A 20,837-nucleotide genomic window follows, 5' to 3' on the forward strand; every position below is an offset into this window, starting at 1 on the left:
AAACCCTGACAGTTTTTGAGCTCTTTTCTGAAGTTGAAGTGCATAAAAAATTACAGGTCCACCACTCCCCCTGCCCCAACCCAGACGAGCTGTTCTGTTGTTGCCCTTTCAAGTGTGGCCACAGGAGCTCCCACCGGAGCCAGAGCAAACACGTCGGTGACGGACAGGCCGTGGCCCAGCGCAGCAGCCTCCCCCGCCCCCGCCTGCCACCCTTTTTCTGTCCAGCCATCTGCCAAGAGGAAATAGCTGTGCTGTGTTGGGAGTCTGGGAATCCCAGAAAACAATCTTAAATCCACAAAAATAATTGAAGTTCACTTCTACTGTGCCACTTGGTTCCATTCTGATTTTTATTACAATGTCAACAAGAGTTTAATTTGTTTTAAAGTTTAGGTTCTTAAATTTGAGTGATATACGGTAGTTTACAGCTTGCTGGCAACAGCTACTGTGGAAAAAAAAAAGGAAAAGTGCATATAAAGGCGATTCTAAGTTTGACATTGTGAAGGCAGGGAGAGGTGCCAAAAGCAGCAAGCAGCACGGCTTTCCCCACCGGGGACGGCAGCCACGCCGCGCAACCAGGGGCACACGCTCCCTGTCCACCCACCTGGTCCAGGAACGGCAAGTAAGAGGAAATGTCCTAAAGTGCAGTTTCTCAGAGGAAGCATTCTCAGGTGTCAGCGAGGTCACAGATGGTGCCCCTGTCTTATCTGGGGTTCCTTCTGGAAACCAGTTCCAGCAGAAAGCTCTGAGAGGGGCCTGTGGGGAAGAAGGGCTCTGCCCCTCCGGGGAGGTCAGGGCTTTTGGCGGCCTGGAGGATGCAGACAGCTCAGAACCGCCCCGACCTTGAACCCATCCCGACGGGGACGGCTGGCCGAGATGCTAGCCTGGGTTTCCAGCCTCGCCATCCCTGGGCCAGGGCTGTCCGCCCCATGAGAACCGTCCGCAGAGACATGCAGGACCGCACGCCTGCAAACCAGTGGCCTGCTCTGCACCTGCCGACGGCCCAGGTCCACCGAGGCTCCCCACGCCTGCAGCCTGTTCCCTCTTCCCTCCTGCAGCGGCCTCCGGCTGGAGCCAGACCTCGGGCAAATCACAGGTGCTCCTGGACGTTGCCCCTGCCCCCCAGGGCCCACTTCCTGCCCTATCTAAAACAACAGCAGCTGTGGGGGCCTGATAAGGCTGGGTCCTGGGGGGATCTGCACCCTTGGGTGAGAGGGAGGATGGCCAGGGGCCTGATAAGGCCGCCCCCAGGCCCGATGACCGCATCCTGCAGTGTCTGCCCTGTGTCAGAACAAAAGCAAAGCGGCCGCGGGCGGTGGGAGCGATAGCTGCGCTCGGGGAGGGGGGGTCTGGCTGACTCGGCCTATTGTGCAGAGTATCAGGCTCTGATTAGCTGAGGTCCCCTGGGCCCGATAAGGGCGGATGTTTCAGAAGAGAATAGACTTTCTTTGTTCTTTACTGCGTGTGAGTGTCCACGTTATCATCTGAAAGGAAGGAAGAACCTTGCTTCAAAATCTGAGGCTGGGAAAGGTAAATGGCCTCAGAGCTCCACGCGCCCGACCCACACGCACATGAGAGAGACCTGCGTCTGTGGGGGCCAGGGAACGTGTCCCCCACATGGTGATGGGCAGAGGGGCCCCTGGCACATGGCCCGGGGCTCACACGTAGTCCTTCCCCAGTGAATTGGGAGCTAAGGCAGATTCCCTAAGAGAAACTCTACCGTGAGCATGGTGTCCATGCCGTGCAGACGCAGAACCGGGCTTCGCTCCTCCCGTTCCCTGGGACAGGAGCCCGAGGACTGCTCACTGTCCGCAGGGGAAACCACACGCCCTGGCTTCTCCCCCGCACCGAGGCTTTTTAATAAACCTGCCTGACCCTACACGCCTGCAATGCAGACCCTTCAACTCCCCGGAAGCATTCCCAGGACAGGGCAGTCATGCCTCCCGTGCTCTGGCCTTCTGGACACTTTCACACCTACGGTGCCCTACGTGACGAGGTGTTCTGCACCTGGCAATCTGGACTCAGCATCGTGGTTTCAAAGCCCACCCAGGTCGCAGCGGGGGTCAGCACCTCCTCTTCCTCCTGGCTGAGTAACAGTCCCCCATGCGGTTGGATGGGCCTTTCCTGCCTCTTCCCCAGTGGCTGGACACCTAGCCTGTTGCACACGTTTGGATGCTGCAGATAATGCTGCTGAGAATATCTGTGTGCAGGTGTGCGTGGACGTAGGTGTTGACTTCTTGTGGGCAGACACCTCAGAGTGGAACCAGTGGGTCATATGATAATATCACAGTCCGTGCAGTGGTGGGACCCAGCATCTGTGACAGCCAGGGGCTCCAGTCTCCCCCATCATTTGTCAGCTGTGCTGTCCCTCTCACCTAATGACATGCATTCAGATGGGTAGGAAACTACCTCTGTGTTGCTGTCGCATGTCCATTCCCTGATGACTGATGATGAGGAGTATGTTTTCATGTGCTTATTAACCATTCATAGACCTTCTTTGGAGAAATGTTCATCCACACCTTAAAGCCCAGGTTTTTACTTGGTTGTCTGTCTTATTATTACTGAGATAAAGGTTTTTGTGTATTCTGGATATAAACCCTTTATTGGATATGTGTTTGCAAATATATTCTCGCAGTTGGCTGCCTGTCTTCTCATTTTCTTAATGGTTCTTTCAAAGCAGAAAAAAATGTGAATTTTGATGGAGTGCCATTTACCAGTTTTTTAATAGTGGATATGTATTTGGTACCATATCTAAAAAATCTTTGCCTAATCTAGGGTCTGGGAGATTCTTCTCATATGCTACTAAATTTTTTATTGTTCTAGCTTCTACATTTAATTCTATGATCACTTTTGAGATTTTTTGCATGTGGTGTGAAGTTAAAGGTGCAAGCTCCTTATTTTGCATGTGGACATTCAATTGTTCTCACACCATTTGTTAAAGGGCTATCCTTTGCCCCAGTTAAGCAACTGGGCATTTTTGTTAAAATTTAATTTACCATAAGCATAAGGATTTCTGAACTCTAAACTCTGTCCATTGGTCTGTATGTCTCATGCCAATATCACACTGTCTTGCTTATTATAGCTTCACAGTAGATTTTGAATTGGGAAGTGTGTATTCCCACTTTGTTCTTTGTTTTCAGAACTGTTTTGGCTATTCTGGATTTTTGAAATTCCACATGGAATTTTAAATTCATTTTAAAGCTATTTTTGCTAGGGGCACCTGGGCGGCTCAGTTGGTTAAGCGTCTGCTTCAGGCTCAGGTCCCGGTCCTGGGGTCCTGGGATTGAGCCCTGTGTCAGGCTTCCTGCTCAGCGGGGAGTTTGCTTCTCTCTCTGCCTGCTCCTCCCTTGTTTGTGATCTTTCCCTGTCAAATAAATAAGTAATTTTTTTAAAAGGCTAGTTTTGCTAGATATGGGCTTCTTGGTCAAAAGTCTTTCTATCAATAGGTTTTCTTTGTGGCCTCCATGATTGCTAATGAGAAGTTGGCTGGTAATCTTGTTCAGGATTCCACACACCTGATATTTTTGTTTGTCTCTTGATGCTTTAAGGATTCTTTTTCTTTGAATTTTGACAGTATAGCCATGATGTACTTAGGTGTGAATCTCTGGATTTATTCTAGTTGGAATATGTGTGGGGTTTTTTTTTGGGGGGGGGGATGCATACAATGTTTTTCATAAAATTTGGAAAGATTTTAGTCATTATTTCTTGATATGTTTCCTACCCCTTTCTCTCTCTCCTCCACTTCTGCATTCCCAATATGCCTGTTTGTATGTTTTATGGTGTCCCTCATATTTACTTTTCTCTATTATTTTCCTTCCTATTCCTCAGACTAGATAATCTACAGACATTTCTTCAAGTTTTTAAATTCTTTTTCTCTGCCAACTCCAATCTACTGTTCAGCCCCTCTAATGAATTTTTCATTTCAGCTACTGTGCTTTGCAAGGCTAAAATGTCTATTCGGTCCTTTCAAAAAATTAATCTCACTATCGATAGTCTCTATTTGGTGAAACACTGTTGTCGTACTTTAATTCTTTAAACATAGTTTCTTTTAGTTCTTTGGACATATCTACAGCTGCTGATTCAAAGCCCTGCTGCTAAGTCCAACACTTGAGCCCTCCGAGGGACACAGCCTAGGCCTGTGGGTCATTTCTTCTCTTCTATATGGGATACATTTTCATGTTTCTTTGCATGTTTCATCACTTTTTAGTTGAAAACTAGACATAGATAATATATCATAGCAACTTTGGAATTAGACTACTCCCCCCAGTAGGGTTTGCTGTTATTGCTGGGCTCTTTTTTTTTTTTTTTTTTTTCTTCCCTTGATGTTGTGTATTTGATTATTGACTTTTCTGGACTAATTCTGTGGGGGGTCCTGTGTTCTCTGCAGTGTGTGGCTGCTAAGTTCTCTATTCCTGTCTTAAAAATTCTTGTTTTTATTTTTAAGTCCTGCTTCTGAAGGGTCACCCTCAGGTTAGCAGGGTTTACGGTCAGTTATGAGTCAGGAGGTTTCTCTTAAGTCTCCACCTTCTGTCAATGAGATAGAATCACAGGCAACACACAAATAAGCCTTAGCTTCCACTTTTGCTTTTCATGCAGATGTGGAGGCCAGCTGGAGGTGAACGACCTGGTCCTTTCTACTCCCAGGTCTTTCCTGAGCCTGTGCTCTTTCACGTGCACACCTGCAGTGTTCCAATCCCCAGGAATACGCTGGGGCTTTCCAAGCCCCTGCGGTCATCTTGTGTGGCTGGTCTCCTATTTGTCCCAGTTGAGTTCACAGCCTGGCAGCTCCCACAAGCATGAGTCCAGCTGTCTGCTGTGTTTGGTCATGGCCTGGGAAGATGACTTTTCTAGGGAGCTTCACCATCAGTCAGAAAGCTGTTTGCACTTTGGGGAAGGGGTTTTTAACAGAGCCCCACAGAGGCCAATCTCCTCCACTGCCAGTGAAGCCGCTGGCTTTCCAGGGCTATACTCCAAGGGGCTGGGGAAGGCCGATAGGGGTAGTCCCTGCTGAAAGCACCACAGATCCTGCTCTTCTTAGCAGGATCCAGTTTTTCTTGAATAAATGCTTTTCAGTTTGTTCTGTCTCTTTGGTGAATTTCCAGATTGTGAAGTGATTGATTTGATAGTTTCTCACTATTTTTGTTGCTTTTTTGGGGAGTGCTGACTCACTGAGGCCCTCCCTTCAACACTTTGGAAGTCCTGCCTGTCTTCCTGTCCTTCTTGAGCTATCAAAAAGTGCCTCGGGTAATAACCAGGACTTCTCTGCCAAAGAAGAAAATAGACTACAGTCCTCTTTGGCTTTTAAGGTCAACTCACACTTGAAAGCCAGATTTTTAAGCAGGAATCTTTGCGTATCACAACTCTAGTGGAGAAAAAATACTCAATAACAGAGCCAAGCCTTGGTAGAGAGACTGTTTAAATCAGAGCTGGCAGATGCCTGTGGTGCTTCTGGCCTCTCACTTGTTCTGTGATGGTGAGCAGGTCAACTAACATTAGTCTGGAAGCCCCATCTCCTCTGTCAAGTGGGGTTATCACTGGCAGCTCTGGCTATGGGATTGTTCTAAGGTTGAAAGTGGAAATTGAGAGGATATGTGTAAAAAGTCACTTTGAAAAGTACCAAAGGCTATAGAGCCAGTGCTGTTATTGGGATTGGGGTTTCCTGTTTGTTGACAATGATGTATCATTGGACTGGGAACGATCTCCTCAGCTCTACTGGGAAGATAATTGCTACAATTCCAAATATCCATGGTCTTCTCTGCCTGGACTTGATAGACCTCTGTGAGCCAATGATTCAGTCTACCTTAGGATCCATATGTAAGAATACACTTTTGTATCAGGAAGATCACTTAGAAGTGTCCGTGCCTAGCTGGCTCTCTGCCTGGAGCTCCAGGGGCAGGAGAGCCAAGTGCCTGGCTTGAGTTACAGGGCCCTGGCTGCTCTCGCAAGAACACAGTTGTCCAACAGATGTAGACACAGCCCTCCACTGCCCTGGTCACCACTGTCCCCAAAGAAATGCCTGGCTCTGACTGTCTATCACCAACTGTGCTTTTTGAATGTGGCCATTATGCTTTTTTTTTTTTTTTTAAAGATTTTATTTATTCATGAGAGAGAGAGAGAGAGAGAGAGAGAGAGGCAGAGACACAGCCTGAGAGAGAAGCAGGCTCCATGCAAGGAGCCCGATGTGGGACTTGATTTCGGATCCCAGGATCAGCCCTGGGCCTAAGGTAGACGCTCAATCGCTGAGCCACCCAGGCATCCCCCGTTACATCTTTAAATACCTTGTTTTATGGCTTCATGCTCTGGTGACACACAACAGTGGAATGCTATTTGCTGGCTCACAGATCTGAAGGTATCTATAGAGAGTGCTCATTCTCAAGTAAGAAAGCTCCACAAGCATCAGAGAAAGAAAAGGCACAGAGCTCAGGCCAGCATAGCATGACTTTGTCTGAAGTGGAGACAAAGTCAGTTAAAGAATTTTGGAAAGGGGCTCTCACCTCTCTGCAGAAAGAACCAGCGTTATGGTCCCAAAACGCTCACACACTGACCCTCCACAACTACTCAGAGCTGCCTGTGACGATGGATGGAAACACCCAAGCACGCCCCATGCTGCATGCACATGGTCACAGCTGGGCATCAGCTCTCTGGCCCTCTGTGCTCCAGGTGCCGAGTGTTCAAGCTCCATGAAAGTTTCAGGCTCTTCCCTCCGCCTTTCTTCTATGACTTTATTTATTTCTCTCAAATTAATAATAAAAGGGAAACAAACTAAGGCATATGATGGGGGTGGGTGGGCAGAAGGTTAACAGCACCTGAACGCAGTGTCACTGATTCCCCTCCAAGTACACAGATAATAATCAGGCTTTAGAAGGATGCTTGATTAGAAATACAGTGTAATTCAAAGCATTTCATGCTCATTGTTAACGTCTACACAAGGTAAGAATGAAGACGAGCACCCAGAGCCTTGCAGACACTGATGCTTCAACATCCCATAAACTGAAGGGTCCCCTCCTCCTCCTCACTCTGCTGCCCATAGGAAGAACAGCAGATGCTCCAACGTCACAGCCTGGCAGGTTACGGGGCTGGGTGCTGGCAGCGGTGCTGGGATACCAGCACCCTATTTATCGAGAGCCTTACTCAGCAGCCCTGTCAGAGTCACTGCTCCTGGCCCCTTCTTCCTCCATGAAGGGCCAGCCTCCTAACCACTGCCATCCTGGGGTCAGCAGCAATAGGTTTTCCAAGGGAAGCATGCTCCTCTCGAGAGACAGTAGAGACACAGGGCTTGGTTCCGGTCTACACCAGTCACACTAACCTCTGTTGGTTTCTGGGTCACACTCAGGTTCATGTAGACAAAGACTAAAATATCTGAGCCAAATGTTTGCCTCTCTGTCCGACCCCGAGAAGCACACTGTCCCTGGAAGCTCTTGTGTCCTTGCACGCAGACTGCTGTCTCAGCGAGGTGCACACAGAAGCCTGCCGCAGGCCCTCGGGGCCCGTCACCTAGCGAGTGAGCAGAGGCTTGCCTCCACAGAGAGCAGCCTCAGGCCCGGAGCCAGGGGAACACCCTTCCACAGGGTCTCCAGAGAACCCATGCAGCGCCTGCGGCCCATGCGCCGACAGCAGCCCGTCTCTGGGTGGCGGATAGTGTAATTTTTATGCCTTGAGACTCCCAAGTGGACATGCAAGTGTGTTAAGGACTGACCCTGATGAGTTATTCGCATGGCTGAATTCACCTATCCATCACGCGGTAGCCGCCGTTCACAACATTAACGACTCTGCGTGTTTGATCACTGTGATACAGACTTTTTCCAGCATCATTAGGAACAGGGAAGGCCCCAGCCTTGGGCGCCAGGCCAGCTCAGTAAAACTTTCCATGAGGAAAGATTTTGTTTTCTCCCAGGGCTGCTGGGCTCAGGCATGAGGCAGAGCAGAGTGGAGGACTCATGGCCCAGACTCAGGCAGACACGATCCTGGCCGCCTGGTCCACCTGCTTGTTGTTTTAATGACATCGAGACTTCTGGAAACCCGAGCACTCCTGGCGGGGGCTGAAAGGGCTGATTGTGGCAGAGTCTGCAGGGCGGTCGAGGCAACAACAGTGGCTGAAGCATAGGCGCTCCAATGCCTCGCGAGCGTCACTTGCAAAGCTCAAAGGAGGTGCTCCGTTTCTGCAGAACCGTTAGTCTGTGTGGGTCCCCCCGTGAACACTGGAATAAACCTCGTGTGCCCAGACGTGGTTAGGTACTGTTCCTGCAAACGCTCCGAGATAAGCCCCACGACACACAAGCAATCATGTGTGTACACGTGTGAACTGCCCACATTTACACGTGAGTGAACCAAAGGACAACCCAGTCCCAGAAGAGTAGGGCCTCCACACAGCGCAGCTCTCTCTGTACATGGGTGCCTCGGAAGTTGTACAGAAACATTGGTCACTGAGAGGAGCTTTCACGGCGTATTATAAAATCTGCATTATAAATAACATGGGGCCCATAAAACAAATCTTTTAAAAATGTACCCTTGTGGTTCCGCCACGATTGAGAAGTCTGAACTGAGAGCTTAAGTCTTAAGAATATTGTTGGGCCAAAGAATAAGTTACAGTTGAAGCTTATTTATGGGCCAGATGCTTTGGAAACAAAACCTGAAAGTAATGACAACTGAGAAATAAATCAAAAAAAAAAAAAAAGAAGTTGGGATTCATCTTCAGGCAAGCTCTCCTGTGCCTACGTTTTTCCTTAAGATAAACAGAAAACTGGAAGTGCGAGCCCGTCCATGTTCCAGTGGGTCACTGAGCAGAGCACGCATATGTGAGGGGACAGTTCCAAGTGTGAAGCAGCCTGACAACCATTTACGTGCCCCAAATGCCCAGCTCCCTGCCTCTGGACAGAACACCCTATTCCTGCCTTTTTTCATCCTACATCTTGGAAAACAAAACACCAGAATGGAACCAACCCGCCCATCAATGACTTCTGAACGGTGGTTTGGATGGAGGTGGTAAGCAAACCCTTGGCATAAATACATAAAGGTCAGAGGTTACTGACAGCTGTGGCTCCCATCGGGCAGACAGAAATGTTCCAGAAAACTCTGCTGGTTTGCAGGGAAAGGCCAGGTGAGTGCCTCTGCGCGCTCCCTGTTACCTAATCTGTCACCACGGGGGCTGGCCCTCCACTGACTGCCCTGCGTCCCTCCACACAACTGCTGGGGAGCTGCTTGTGAGCCCGGCGTGCCCAGACATGGGGAACCCATGGAGCCCATGTGCCCGAGAAGGCTTCATTGCCACCAGGCTGTCCCATCACTGGTCTTTCCAGGAAGTGGGCGCATGCCCCTGACCCGAGCTGCCCGTGCCTCCCGCCTCTGCCTGCCGAGCGGCGTGTGGAAGGTAACGTGTTCACTGTTTCACGTCAAGGCCACTTCAAATCCACAGCGTCTTATTTTCTAACTTAGATTTCTGCTGCTGTTTCCATTTCCAGGCACCAATTCACACTTCCCTAGAGGGAAGACCTATGCCCTGGAGGGGTCCCGACGCCTTCGTCCCACGCTGCCTCTTGTCCTCCAAAGACACAGGAGGGAAGTACACACAGCGCACACTGGACATGTCTCCCCGAGCTCACTGTGGTCACAAGCAAGCAGGGCAGGTGAGGAGCATGAGAGGGCCGGCGAGACGTGCAATGGCGGTGAGATGCCATGACTCCAAAGCACAAGCACGCTGCTCCAGAGCTGAGCCAGGTGGCAGGGGCCCAGCACCAGGAAGGCTCAGCACGGTCTCAGGCACAGGCCCACCTGCCTCCCCACGCTGCCCCGGGCCTGCTCTGGTGGTTAGATCACGCGGACAGGGGCTAGGAAAGGATGGGATTGCTGGTGCCCCGTCAAGTCCTACAGGCCGTCCAAGAGCGTCCCAAGGTACAGCCTCCCCTCCATGAAACCCGCGAGCCCTTCCCATCAGCCCTGTCCAAAGGGTGCCAGCCCAAAAATTCCCTGGGAATTTGGGTGAGGAGGGGCTCAGGGGCCCACACTCTGGCCCAGTGTGTCCTGCCACAGACAACCTTTGCTCCAAGGAGAGGGTGGGTCCTAGGCCCTGGGGCGCCGAGCTCAGCAGAGTCACTGCCCTCTCAGAGGACACGGTGCTTTCCCATTCCTGTAACTGTAAGAAACAGCCGAGCCCATTCTGTGTCCTCACTGCCTGTGGACTCGGGGTCTCCAGCTGCCCAGACAGACCCATGGACATTCCTGCCACTTCCCTAATGGTGGGCACCCACCCAGACCGGGGGGAAGCCCCGGCCCCTCGGCTTTCTGCAGCTGCCTCCGGGGTGGGCACAGCTGACCCCGGCCTAGGCTGGCACGTGCTGCAGGGAAGCCGGAGCTAGCATGAGGCTATGTCCCTGGAGCGCAAGGCATGCTCCTCTCTGGCTGCCCTCAGCCTCGGGAAGGCCGCTCCGGGGGGTGTGTTGGGAGGGCATCGTGGGCCATCCACCTACAGTGGCTCTGGAAGGACCCCAGGGGGATACGCTAGGGCCACTTCCATAAGGGGTCCAGGGTCAGCACTTACTCCTCGAGGGCTCTGGCTTTGCCTGAGCACCACTGAGGAGCATGCGTGGGCGTGAGCTCAGGAGACATGCGTGAGCTACATCAACATGTCATCTGCTTTCTATGCAGCTGCTGGTGCAGTTGCCTCAACCATGATTGTGTTCTGACCAAAAGACAAAACAGATAAACAATGGTAAACACCTCCTGCGAATGCTCCCCTGAGCTGAAGCTAAAAAGCTTTGCTTATAGCTAGCCTGGGGTTACGCGGCATCCTTGGAAGTAATGGCCTATGATCCCAGCCCCAGGTGGAGGCAGAGGGAACCCAACAGGCAGCCTCAGCAGGTCCCAGGACCATAGGCATGGCTGGGAGGCACCTGCTGTTGGGCGCAGGGGCTGAGGCTTGGGGCAGGAGGTGACGGAGTGATGTGCTCCCAGGGAGACCGAGGCAGAGGAAGACAGGGAGATGGGTCGGAAAGTGATCTTACAAAGTGGGTCTCAGTGTGGTACCCTGGGTAGGGGGCAGTAGCCAGTGAAAGTGGGTGTTGATGACGTCTGAGGTGGGAGCGCTAGGACTGGGTGGCAGGTGGCAGGGCAGGCACTGCTGAAGGAGTCGCAGCCAGGGACCAGCAGGGAGGTGACCCCAGAGCCCAGCCAGCACTGGGGTGCATCACCCCCTTGGACAAGAGTCCATGCTGCAGGGCGGGTGGCCAGTGCCCTGTGGACAGAATGGCTGTGGGGGACCATCCCCCTTGGCTTGGCCCTCCTGACCAAATCCAGTGCCCACACAGGTCACCTCTGGTGCAGGGAGCCCAGAGACCTGTGGGCCCCCCAGGACAGGACGCCCCCATCACACACCGCCTGGACAGTCCCCACCCCACTCCTGACGCCAACAAGGCTGCCCCTTCTCACAACTTGCACCTGAGAGCAGCACCAGGACCAGGGCTGGGGCAAGCACTCGCTCCTGGCCACGCCACCACGTCCTGAGATGAAGCTGAGCACCCAGGAGCCAGGTGGGGAGCAGGGAACAGAAGGGAGTCCCATGGGGACCCAGCCACATCCTGGGGCTGCTGAGGTCAGTGGTGCACTCGGAGCATGGTCCTAAAGGAAGAAGCCGCTGGGTCCTGGGGGTGTGCCTGCCAGCCCGCCCAGGGCAGCACGCACCACGAGGACACCTCCAGGCTCAAGGGTGAAGCGTCTATGGAACAAAGATCCCCCAGAGCTTGCGGCCTCAAGTTCAGGACGGAGAAGCACGGGGTGGCCGGTCCCTGCAGTCTGGGAGCCTGGTCCGCCTGGGCCCTGGGCTGAGGCCATCATGTGTGCCCTGGCCACCCGGTGCCCACACGGCTGCTCACCCTGGAACAGTAGCTGCAGGAGCAAGGACTCCCAGCAGCATCAGGGCTGTGGACACTTGCAGACTCACTCCGCAGACACATGACCTCAACGAAGCCCGCTATACTGGGAGAAGCAAGCCTTTTGTGTTTGGACATCACTTTCAAGGAAAACAGCGAGAGGAGGCAGTGGGGAGTGGGGGCGCGTGCCAGTGCTGTCCTGGCTCTCAGCCCCATTGAGTTCAGCGGCCGGCCAGGTGGACATCTGGCCCCGGAAAAGCTTCCACCTGAGGAGCCTGGAAGCACCCCCGACGGGTGCCTGGCACCTGCCACCATCCACACAGAGCCTACGAGGCCCCGGACCAGACCGGCACCCCGGGCAGCGCACGGGGCCTCTGCTCCCATGGCTGATGCCCAGTGGTCAGGGGAGCAAAGCGCCAGAGGCCCACACCCCCCATGTGGCTCTAGCGGCACCGCATCCCAAAGGAAGGAGCAACAGGTGTCTTCCACTGATGGCTGACACAGCTCAGCACTGGGGGGTTGGCCCCAGACCTGCAGGTGAACCGAGAGGATCTCCTTCCACACCATCCTGACTGCGCATGCTCAACTGTGAGCTTCCTGCCTTCCCCGGGGTGCCTGATGGGAGCACCACTGCCTGGGGGGAAATGTTACCCACATTCAGCTAAGCCCTCTTTACAAATCCTTCTCCTGATCCATGAAGCTGTTACGACGCCCAGAAACAAGAGAGTGGGACCCAGAACCACGTGCCACTGCTGGGCGGCCTCTGCTGCTACAACCAGTTGGCTTGTGTGGGGCAACACTTGACACAGCTTCGGCGCCATGGGACTCCTGGCCAAGGAGTGGGCCACACAGCAGGCCACCAGCTGGTGGTAATGCCCCCAGGGGCTGCAGGATGTGCCTCACACACGCCACGCACGCTCCTCTGCCTGGTGGCTAACGCGCACACCCCTCCTTGCTACGCTCGCAGACACGGCACAGGCTGAGTGTGCGCCTCAGGCTGCGGGCACTTACCGTCGTCCAGGTACAGCTGGTCCAGCTCCTGAGGCTCTCGCTTGACCGTTACGGGAATGGGGGCCAGACTATGATTACTGTCCTCACGCACCTCGGGCGGCGGCACAGGCCGGGGGGCTGCAGACTCGCTCCTCGGAGCCTTCGGCAGTCGGTGCTGCTGCGGGCCCATCTCAGATGGGCGGGTGGGGCTGCAGGACTGCAAACAGGTCGGCTCTTGGGGACCGGACGGTGGTGAGGAGGAGGGGCTGTCAGGACAGAGAGCTGGCCGGCGGCCCAGGGGACAGTGGCTGCTCAGCTGTGCACTCACCTGTGGTCGCAGCAGGGCCGGGGGGGGCTGCTGTGGGGGCCCAGCGTGCACGCCCGCAGGTGTCGGTGTCTCCTGCGCAGCGAGGAGCCCTCCAGCCGGTCGCTGAAGTCCAAGGTGCCCGTGGCCGGGGCTGGCCATGCCCTTGCTGTAGGTGGTGGAAGAGAGGTCGTGCATCTTCGGGCCGGCGCTGGGCGGCGGCGACACCACGGTGCTCCTCTGTGGACAGGGTGGGAAGCCGGGCACCAGGCAGGAGCCCGGGTCAGGCGGCATGGCCAGCTGCTGGCTGTAGCACGACTTGGGGAGCGGGCTCAGGCCCTGGCTCGCTGGTCCACAGGGCAGAGCGGGCTCATAATCATCGGTGGGCTCTGTTTTTATGGTTGGAGCTGCAAGAAGCAGAGACGTTGGGTAAACACGGGCTGCGCATGGGTGTGATGGATGGGGCGGGCAGCCTAGGGCACCCTTGGAAAACAAACCGCATCTTGACTGAGTCCCCGCGTCTCCGCCTGGTTCTCCCACCCAATTAAGGGGAGGGCGTGAGTCACCGTCTCCAGGAAGCTGCAGCTGGTTCTAATACTGAGAACACTGTTTTTGTTGGAATCCCCCCCAGCACTAATGTGCTATAAAAATCCATTTGCAAACGGCAGTAGAAGCTCGGGACCCCAGGGCCTGTGGATTTGTAGTAATCAAAGCAAAAATGTGCACTTGGACGTGCGACCGCGTTCCCCCTGCTACTGACGCCCCATCTGATACACGTCTGCACGTTCGGGGATCTTGAACACGCACGGGGACAGCACGGACGCGTCCCTAAAGCCCAAGGGAAGTGAGGGAAGCAGTAAGTACGCGGTGACCAGGGTGGGGGAAGCCCTGGATGTTAGGGGAACACTTGCCCACCCAGGACATTTCTGTCGGGTCCGCTCCTCATGGAGGAGCCACACAGCAATGACAGACCGCCCTGGCCACGCAGCCCCTATGCAGCTCAGGGCCGTCCTCTCATCCCTCCTTCCCTGGGAGAGGGGCTGCCTGGCAGACCGAGGCACAGGGGCCTGTCCGATGCCACCAGCCCTGGACAGCACCCTCTGCCTGGGAGGGAGTGTCGGTCAGGAATAGCCGGCGAGCCGTGGGGCTTCCACAGGACCCGCTGTGTCCTCGGGGTCTCCCCCGGCCCCGTGCACTCCAGGCCTGTCTGCTCATCTGCGTGTAGAAGTTGCACACCTGGGGCCGCACCAGGCTGCTGTGCTGCCCCTGGAAGTATCATGGGTAAGCGGTGGGCTCCAGACCTTCCACCCCTGCTTCCACCTCCCCTGGGGGTAAGACAGAGGCAAGGTGGCCGGGGGGCCTATGGGTGGCCCCAGCTCCACCTTAAATAAAGCAAAGCACATCTGCATTCTGAGATCCACCAATAGCCGTGAGCAGCTCGGGGGTGGCATCCACACGTGTGGCCAGCAGCTTCCTGGAGTTTGCTTCCTCCCGTGTCGCGCCTAGTCCCAGCACCTGGGCTTTCTCTCCCCACAGGATCCTCCCCCTTTGCTTTGCCTTCTGGGGGCAGGTGAGCCCCAGGGGAGCTGCAGGGCACCAGACAGTCTCTGAAGCAGGTAGGTGGGGTGCTGGGCCCGTCTACATTGCATGGCCCCCACGGTGCCTGTGAACTGTCAGGAGGGGCTGCTGCACTCACACCACTCAGGTGCCTTTGCTGAGAAAGGGGTTTTTCTCTCTCTGTGGGCTGGGGGTCAGGGTGTAGGCTAGGATGAGCCCCAGCAGGGGTTGTCTGCAGACACGAGCCACCGGTGGCAGAAAAGGGCCTGACAAGGGCCATCCACACTGGCATCTTACTGCCGTGCGAGCGTCCACTATGCACGCTCTGGGCCACCAAGGGCCCGTGTGTGTCCTGAAGAGCCTGTCTTGCTCCTTGGGGAGGCCGCAGTGACTCCAGGCCCCAGTGGAGGGCACATGCCCGGCCCAGGCAGCCTACCTGAGCAGCTCCACCAGGTGGGACTGGGGGGGCCCCCACATGACCCGAACAGCCCAAGACCCTGCTCATCTGACAGTTGCATCTAGACGGTGGCGAGAGGTGGTTCCCACCAGGGCGACAGCATTCCCCAACTGGGACCGTCCGGCCTGTCTCCAGAAATGGTGGAGGGGACAGCAGCCCCCATGAGGCCAACGGGCCCTCGTGTCCTCCCCAAGAAGCCCTGGCCCCATGGGTACTCTGGTCAAAGATGTAGGGTGATGCACTGGCGAACGGAACGGCGATGGTTAAGTTCTAAATGAGTTTGGTCGTTCTCAGACCTCGTCATCTTAGGAACGTACACACACATCTGGCAGATTAAACTGAAACCCCCATGGGGTCTCTGCTCACCACACTGGAGCTCCAGCCAGGCAGGCGTGGGGGCCAGCTTGTCTCTCTCCTAAGGTGTCCCCCGAGCTCTTTAAAAACTCCCACCTGTCTGTGTCACACCGTAGAGCGGTGCAGCCCCACATAGTTGGGACATATCAGTGAGCAGGACTGACCTGCTATGTCACATGGGGTGCAGAGCGAGCACATGGCCAGAAGCAGTGGCCCCAGGGGCGTGTCAGGGGCCCAGCCGCTTGCCCTTGGTGGCAGCAGTAGGCTGGCGTCGCCTGCTCGAGTGTGCCCCTGTGGCGATGTCCTTTACGACCGGCATTAACTCCCACGTCACCAGGCTCCCTGTGACCCGTTCAGGAATCTCTGCGGTGCAGTCTCGCCGGCCTCTGCGGCCCACCTCACCATGGCGAGGGGGTACCCAGGACACGTGTCACTCCGATGGCATGGGGGACGCCGCAGGGCCAACACCATCCCGGTACCGCCGCGCTGGGCCTTCTCTGAACAGAGACCCCAAGGACCCGGAGCCGGCTGACCGCAGGCCAAGGGCCCAGACACGGGAGCCCCGGGGCCGTGGGATGGCCTGGGCAACAGCACCAGAGAAGCTCACAGGCCCCAACAGCAGCATCCTCATTGCACGTCTCATGTGGATTTCAAAGGAAAGGAACTTGGTGTCTGTAAATCAGAGCCAGTGAGGAGGTGCCTCCTGTTCCCTATTAGTGAGGGAAGAAAAAGGCCACGTCCTCAGCGGGGGCCGCGGGCACTGCAGAGCTGCTGGCGGGGCCTCGTCCATGGCCGAGAGCAGCTTCCTTCCAGGCCTGGCGCTTGGTGTGACGCAATGTCTGGTTTCCGCCTGGCCATGCACCTCGCTGCTGGGGTAGGAGGGGTGGTGACAGCAGAGCACGCCGCTGGGCCAGCGGCGCGTTTATAATCCAGATTTATTACAGCATGCGAGTGTGTGAAAGATTAATGCTGATGTTGAGCATGGCTGCTGCTTACAAAGCCTGTTCTCATGGAGGACGTGGGGTGCCCCTGCACCACGCTGGTGTTTGCACCTGGAACAGCTCATGCTCAGACCAGGCTGCATGATGGCGACAGCGTGTGGAGCACACGGCAGATGTCCCCTGGGCTCCCAGAGCCATGTGCCCTGTCAACGGTCAGTGGGCAGCTGCCCCAAGAGCAGGGACCCCATAGCCGACACGCCTGCCCCTGGACCCGCCCCACCCAAGCCCTGCCAGCAGCTGTCTGCCCCCAAGGGCACAGTCCTGGCCTGTAGACACTCATGTCTGCCACGGGGACCCCCATCCCCCAGCTCTGGCCACCTGCCCCCCGTCCTGGAACCACTGCTGAGGTCAGGGGGGCTCATGACAGCACCCGCCGCTTTTCCCAGTTGCATGGACCAGACTCCTGGCCACCCCTCTGGAGGTGTCCAAGCTCCAGGATGCAGACCTGGGGTCCGTAGGTCTGGGCCGCGTTGCCAAGCATCACACAGATGGTCCCGTGTGTCCTGCTCTGCGGGTTTGGGGCCCCCAGCCATGGCCGCCCCACCCACCTGGTTCCCACATCCCTCGTAATCCAGTGCAGGGCACATACACCCGGCCAGGTGCAGGGCTCCCCAAGGGGCCAGGCCTCAGGTGGCAGCTGCCTCTCACCCAGGGACGCCCTGCAGGTGGTGAACGGCCACCACTGGCTATTTTAGCAGGTAAGCAGGACAGAGCCACCCAGAGGCCTGGCTGATGACGACATGGCCTGAGCCTGTAGCAAGATAGAGAAGTGGGGTCGGGGCTTTGGTTCCGAACTGGGCCTTAGCCCCCGGGACTCGCCTGGATGAAGATGGCAGTGACCAGGGCCAGTTCCCACAGGTGGCCAGAGCAACGTGGTGGGAATCCTGCCAGGGAGCGTTCAGACAGGCAGTCATGGACGCACATGACGGCTGAGCCCAAGCACCTAGGGGGATGCCATCCCCTCTCACCCCGTCCATCCCCCTACAACCTCATGTGTCCTGTCCATCATCAGACACAGCTTATCTTCTCGCTGAAGTGCGACATCAAGCACTTCGATCCACATGTCCTGTTTGGGCCAGACCCCAGCCCAGGGGAGGCCCAAGGCCCAAGGTGAGTTAAGACAAACCTTCCTGTTAGTGATGGGATGTCTGGGCCTGGGTCCCACCAGCCCCAGCACCTCACGCATCCTGCTCTTCTCTCCGTGATGGCCCTCAGTGCACACAAAATGCAAGCTGTCCTGTGAGGCCTGGACCTCAAAATGCCAATGAGAGGGGGCCCAGGTTCCTGTTAACCAAGGAGCACACAAGGCGCCTAAAGTTCTCTAACTATAAAACTGCACAAACAGAAAACACACGTTTCCACCCTGTCTTTTCTTTAAAATACTCCTTCCATGAGCAGCCTCCCACACGTGGATGGGCTGCGGCTGCATCTGGGGAAGAATCTGGACCTCGGGGACCCAAGCGCTCTGCCTGGGGCCCTGCGTCCTGCAGGGACCGCTCGCTGCCCTGCCATGCGGACTCACATCCACGCAGCTGACCGCAAGGGGTCCATAAGAGCAGCCATGCTCAGGGGCTGGTGAAGTGCCCCCTGTTCACTGCTGCCTCAAGGGGCCCTTTCCCAGATGCACCCTGCTGGCCCTAAGCCCTTGGACGTCCAGCCTCCAGGGCCAAGCGTGGCCAACGGACGTCTTGACAGATTCCCCTTCATGTGCGATGACTCCCAGGCCACCGACCTTAACACCCCAGGTGGCAGTGCTGCCCGGCCACCATCTCCCCGCACACGCTAGCTCTTCCCAGATACTCTGCACAGTCTTGGACAAAAGGGTTTTTGTTCTAAACCCCAGAGAACAAAGTGCAGATTGTTTTCTGTTTGTTGCATGACATTAAAGCCCCAGTTTTACCATCAACATAAACACCCACAACGGTGACTCCGGGGCACGCCTTTCCTAGACAAGGAGAAGGGAAAAGTCATAACTGCAACCACTTGAAATGGCAGCCCTGAGGGGCGAGGACCATGGTCTCTCCACATCCAGAGCCCAGAGTGAAATCCAGGGCTGGCCGGGGCTGGGGGCGCCGAGGGGCTGGGGTCCCACCTCGCGTCCTTGAGGGACGTGCTCCCATCTTTCCCACGCAGCTTAACTGGCATCTATAGGAAAAGCCAAGTTTCCAGCGAGATACGGTTCCATGGTCGCAGGGGCGTGGACAGTCCCAGGATGAGTCCTGGCCCCGCGGACACGGGCGAGGACCGAGCGGCAGAGGGTTCCCCAGCCTGCGGCACCGGCCCCACCTCCTCTGGGTTCCCATGTGTGCGGAGCCACAACCCAAGTGGGCTCAGTGCCGCCGGGCAGGACGGGCCGTGCATGGCTGCCAAAACTGCCTTGAAGGGGATGCATTCCTGGTTCTGGTGTTGGGTGGCTGAGCAGCTGCCGCGAGGGCGGGGACTCAAGCCCAAGGACACACCTCCTGGACAGCTGGTGGGACCAGGCTCCCGAGGACAGGATGCCATCTGCGTCACCTTCTGCATGCACGCCCCCGGTCTCCCCGCCCCGGCCACCCCGCCGGCCCCCAGCGTCCCCCAGCACACTCCCTGCAGGGCCGGCCTCTCAGGCCCAGGCTCCTCGTCCCACCATCGGCTCTGTTCCAAGTTCAAATCCTCTCCACCGCGCTCGGGACACCAGGGTCGGGGTGTACAGGCACTGGGCAGCTTGGGAGGGAGACACTCCTCTGCTTCTCCTGCCTCTGAGCCCTGGGGCCTGTCACCCCTGAGGTCCATACCCAAGAGCTGGCCACATGCATACCAGGGTGGCAGACATGGCATGAGGAGCTAATGTGGGAACCGTCGGGGCAGCTGGCCAGTGTCCCGAGCTAGGGGACGGTTCCGAGCCCCTGTGGCTCCTCCTGGGCTCTGGAGACTCACTCCTGCCTAGGATGCTCATGGCCTGGCTCCCCGGCTGGGAAGAGCCAGCCCCCTCACCTCTACACCTCAGGCTAAAGACGTGAAAGGAGTATTAAGACGTTGGTCACCCGTTTTCTGGCTGAGATACCAGGACAGTCAGTAGCAACAGGACTTAACAGAAACAGCCTCATGCAGGCCATGTGAGGCTCTAACGAGGAGGAAGGTCAAAGTGCCTCACTCGACAGTGCTCACCTCGAGGCCTGGCCCTGCTCCAGGTGCCAATGCACATGCTTGTGTTATGGTCATCGCACAGCTGAGTGGACTCTGGGAGAACATTCTAGAACATCCGTGGGGACCAGCTGTGCCACTGACCACAGGGGCGGATGCTCTACCCCCAGACCCTGGTCTGGGGCCCGGTCACAGGAGGTCCTGCGGGCCCGGGGGCAGCTGCCAGGAGGCCCGGGGCCATCTTCCACCTGTCCAGTACCCCTGCCTGCCTCTTGCCCGCCATGTCAATTCTGTTTTGCCTTTAGAAGGGCATCCAAGAAGGGTGCGTGGGAGTCCCCAGGATGGACACCCCCTTGGCTGACCTGACCCTCCATGCCTGTGGGTCAGAAACTTGCATCATCTGCTGTGTCTGGAACCTCTGGTCTTCTGTGACAGGTGCAGCTCCAGCCTTCCCAGCATGTGGGGCTGGGGGCGGTCTCAGCCTGGGGCCCCCGGGGCCCCCGTTTCTTGGCTCTGTCGGCGGTGCCTCCACAGCCCATCAGGTGAGGCAAGAGCACTCGCTGGGCAGGGTCTTGGGCCCAAGGACCACGTGTTTACGCAGCTCCCAACCCTCTTTGGGAGGACACCACGCCCCAGAAGCTGTGGCCTCTGTGGGCTTTGCTCGCGGTCCAGCTCGCTTCCTTATCCACAGGTGCAGCGCCCAGGCCGCAACCAGAGGAGCCTGTGTGAGGGCACCCAGCCTGGTAGGAGTGTTGCAAGGGTCCCAGAAGTGTCTCCTGATGGGCTCACTACTCAGCACCTGTACTGATTTCGCAGCGGTCATCACTTGGGATTAAACTTTAATGTAAATGTCTGGGAAGCCCTAGGGAGAAGGCAGGCCCAGGGCACGCTGCACAGACCAGGCCTCTGGGCCGATGGGTGAGATCCCTCCACCAACCCGGCCAGCCCAGGGCAGCCTGGCCCTGGAATCTGCCGCTCAGGGGGTTCTGTGCCGGCTGCCAGGCCTGAGGCCCTGATTCCGGGGACGCTCCCGTTTCTAGACTCAGTGATGCAAACCCGTCCTTCCACCTCTCAAGGTCTCAGCATGTCCTCCATTGGCTACTGGCTCAGGAGCCTGCCAGTGCTGTGAGCGCTTGGTGCTCGTCCGACGGCGCTCCCCCAGCCCTCAGCCCCATCCCAGCCCACAGGCCCGG

The 20,837-nt window shown here is 56.5% G+C and overlaps 1 protein-coding gene across 6 annotated transcripts in view; it reads right to left on the bottom strand.

The window, feature by feature from the left end:
* The window catches only part of NFATC1 (nuclear factor of activated T cells 1), a 95,109-nt gene that overhangs the window by 13,955 nt on the left and 60,317 nt on the right, over nucleotides 1–20,837 (bottom strand). For 4 of the 6 annotated variants that reach the window (XM_077873011.1, XM_077873164.1, XM_077873102.1 and 1 more), the window contains 2 exons: nucleotides 13,177–13,559; nucleotides 12,870–13,065 (listed from right to left, as the gene is read on the bottom strand). The exons of 1 other annotated variant lie outside the window; for it this stretch is intronic. In XM_077873011.1, the coding sequence (XP_077729137.1) occupies nucleotides 12,870–13,065; nucleotides 13,177–13,559 (579 nt within the window). The remainder of the gene's footprint in view (nucleotides 1–12,869; nucleotides 13,066–13,176; nucleotides 13,560–20,837) is intronic. One more of the 6 variants, XM_077873306.1, reaches the window with a different exon arrangement.

The sequence above is a fragment of the Canis aureus genome, chromosome 1 (genome assembly GCF_053574225.1).
Source record: "Canis aureus isolate CA01 chromosome 1, VMU_Caureus_v.1.0, whole genome shotgun sequence".
Lineage (NCBI taxonomy): Eukaryota > Metazoa > Chordata > Mammalia > Carnivora > Canidae > Canis > Canis aureus.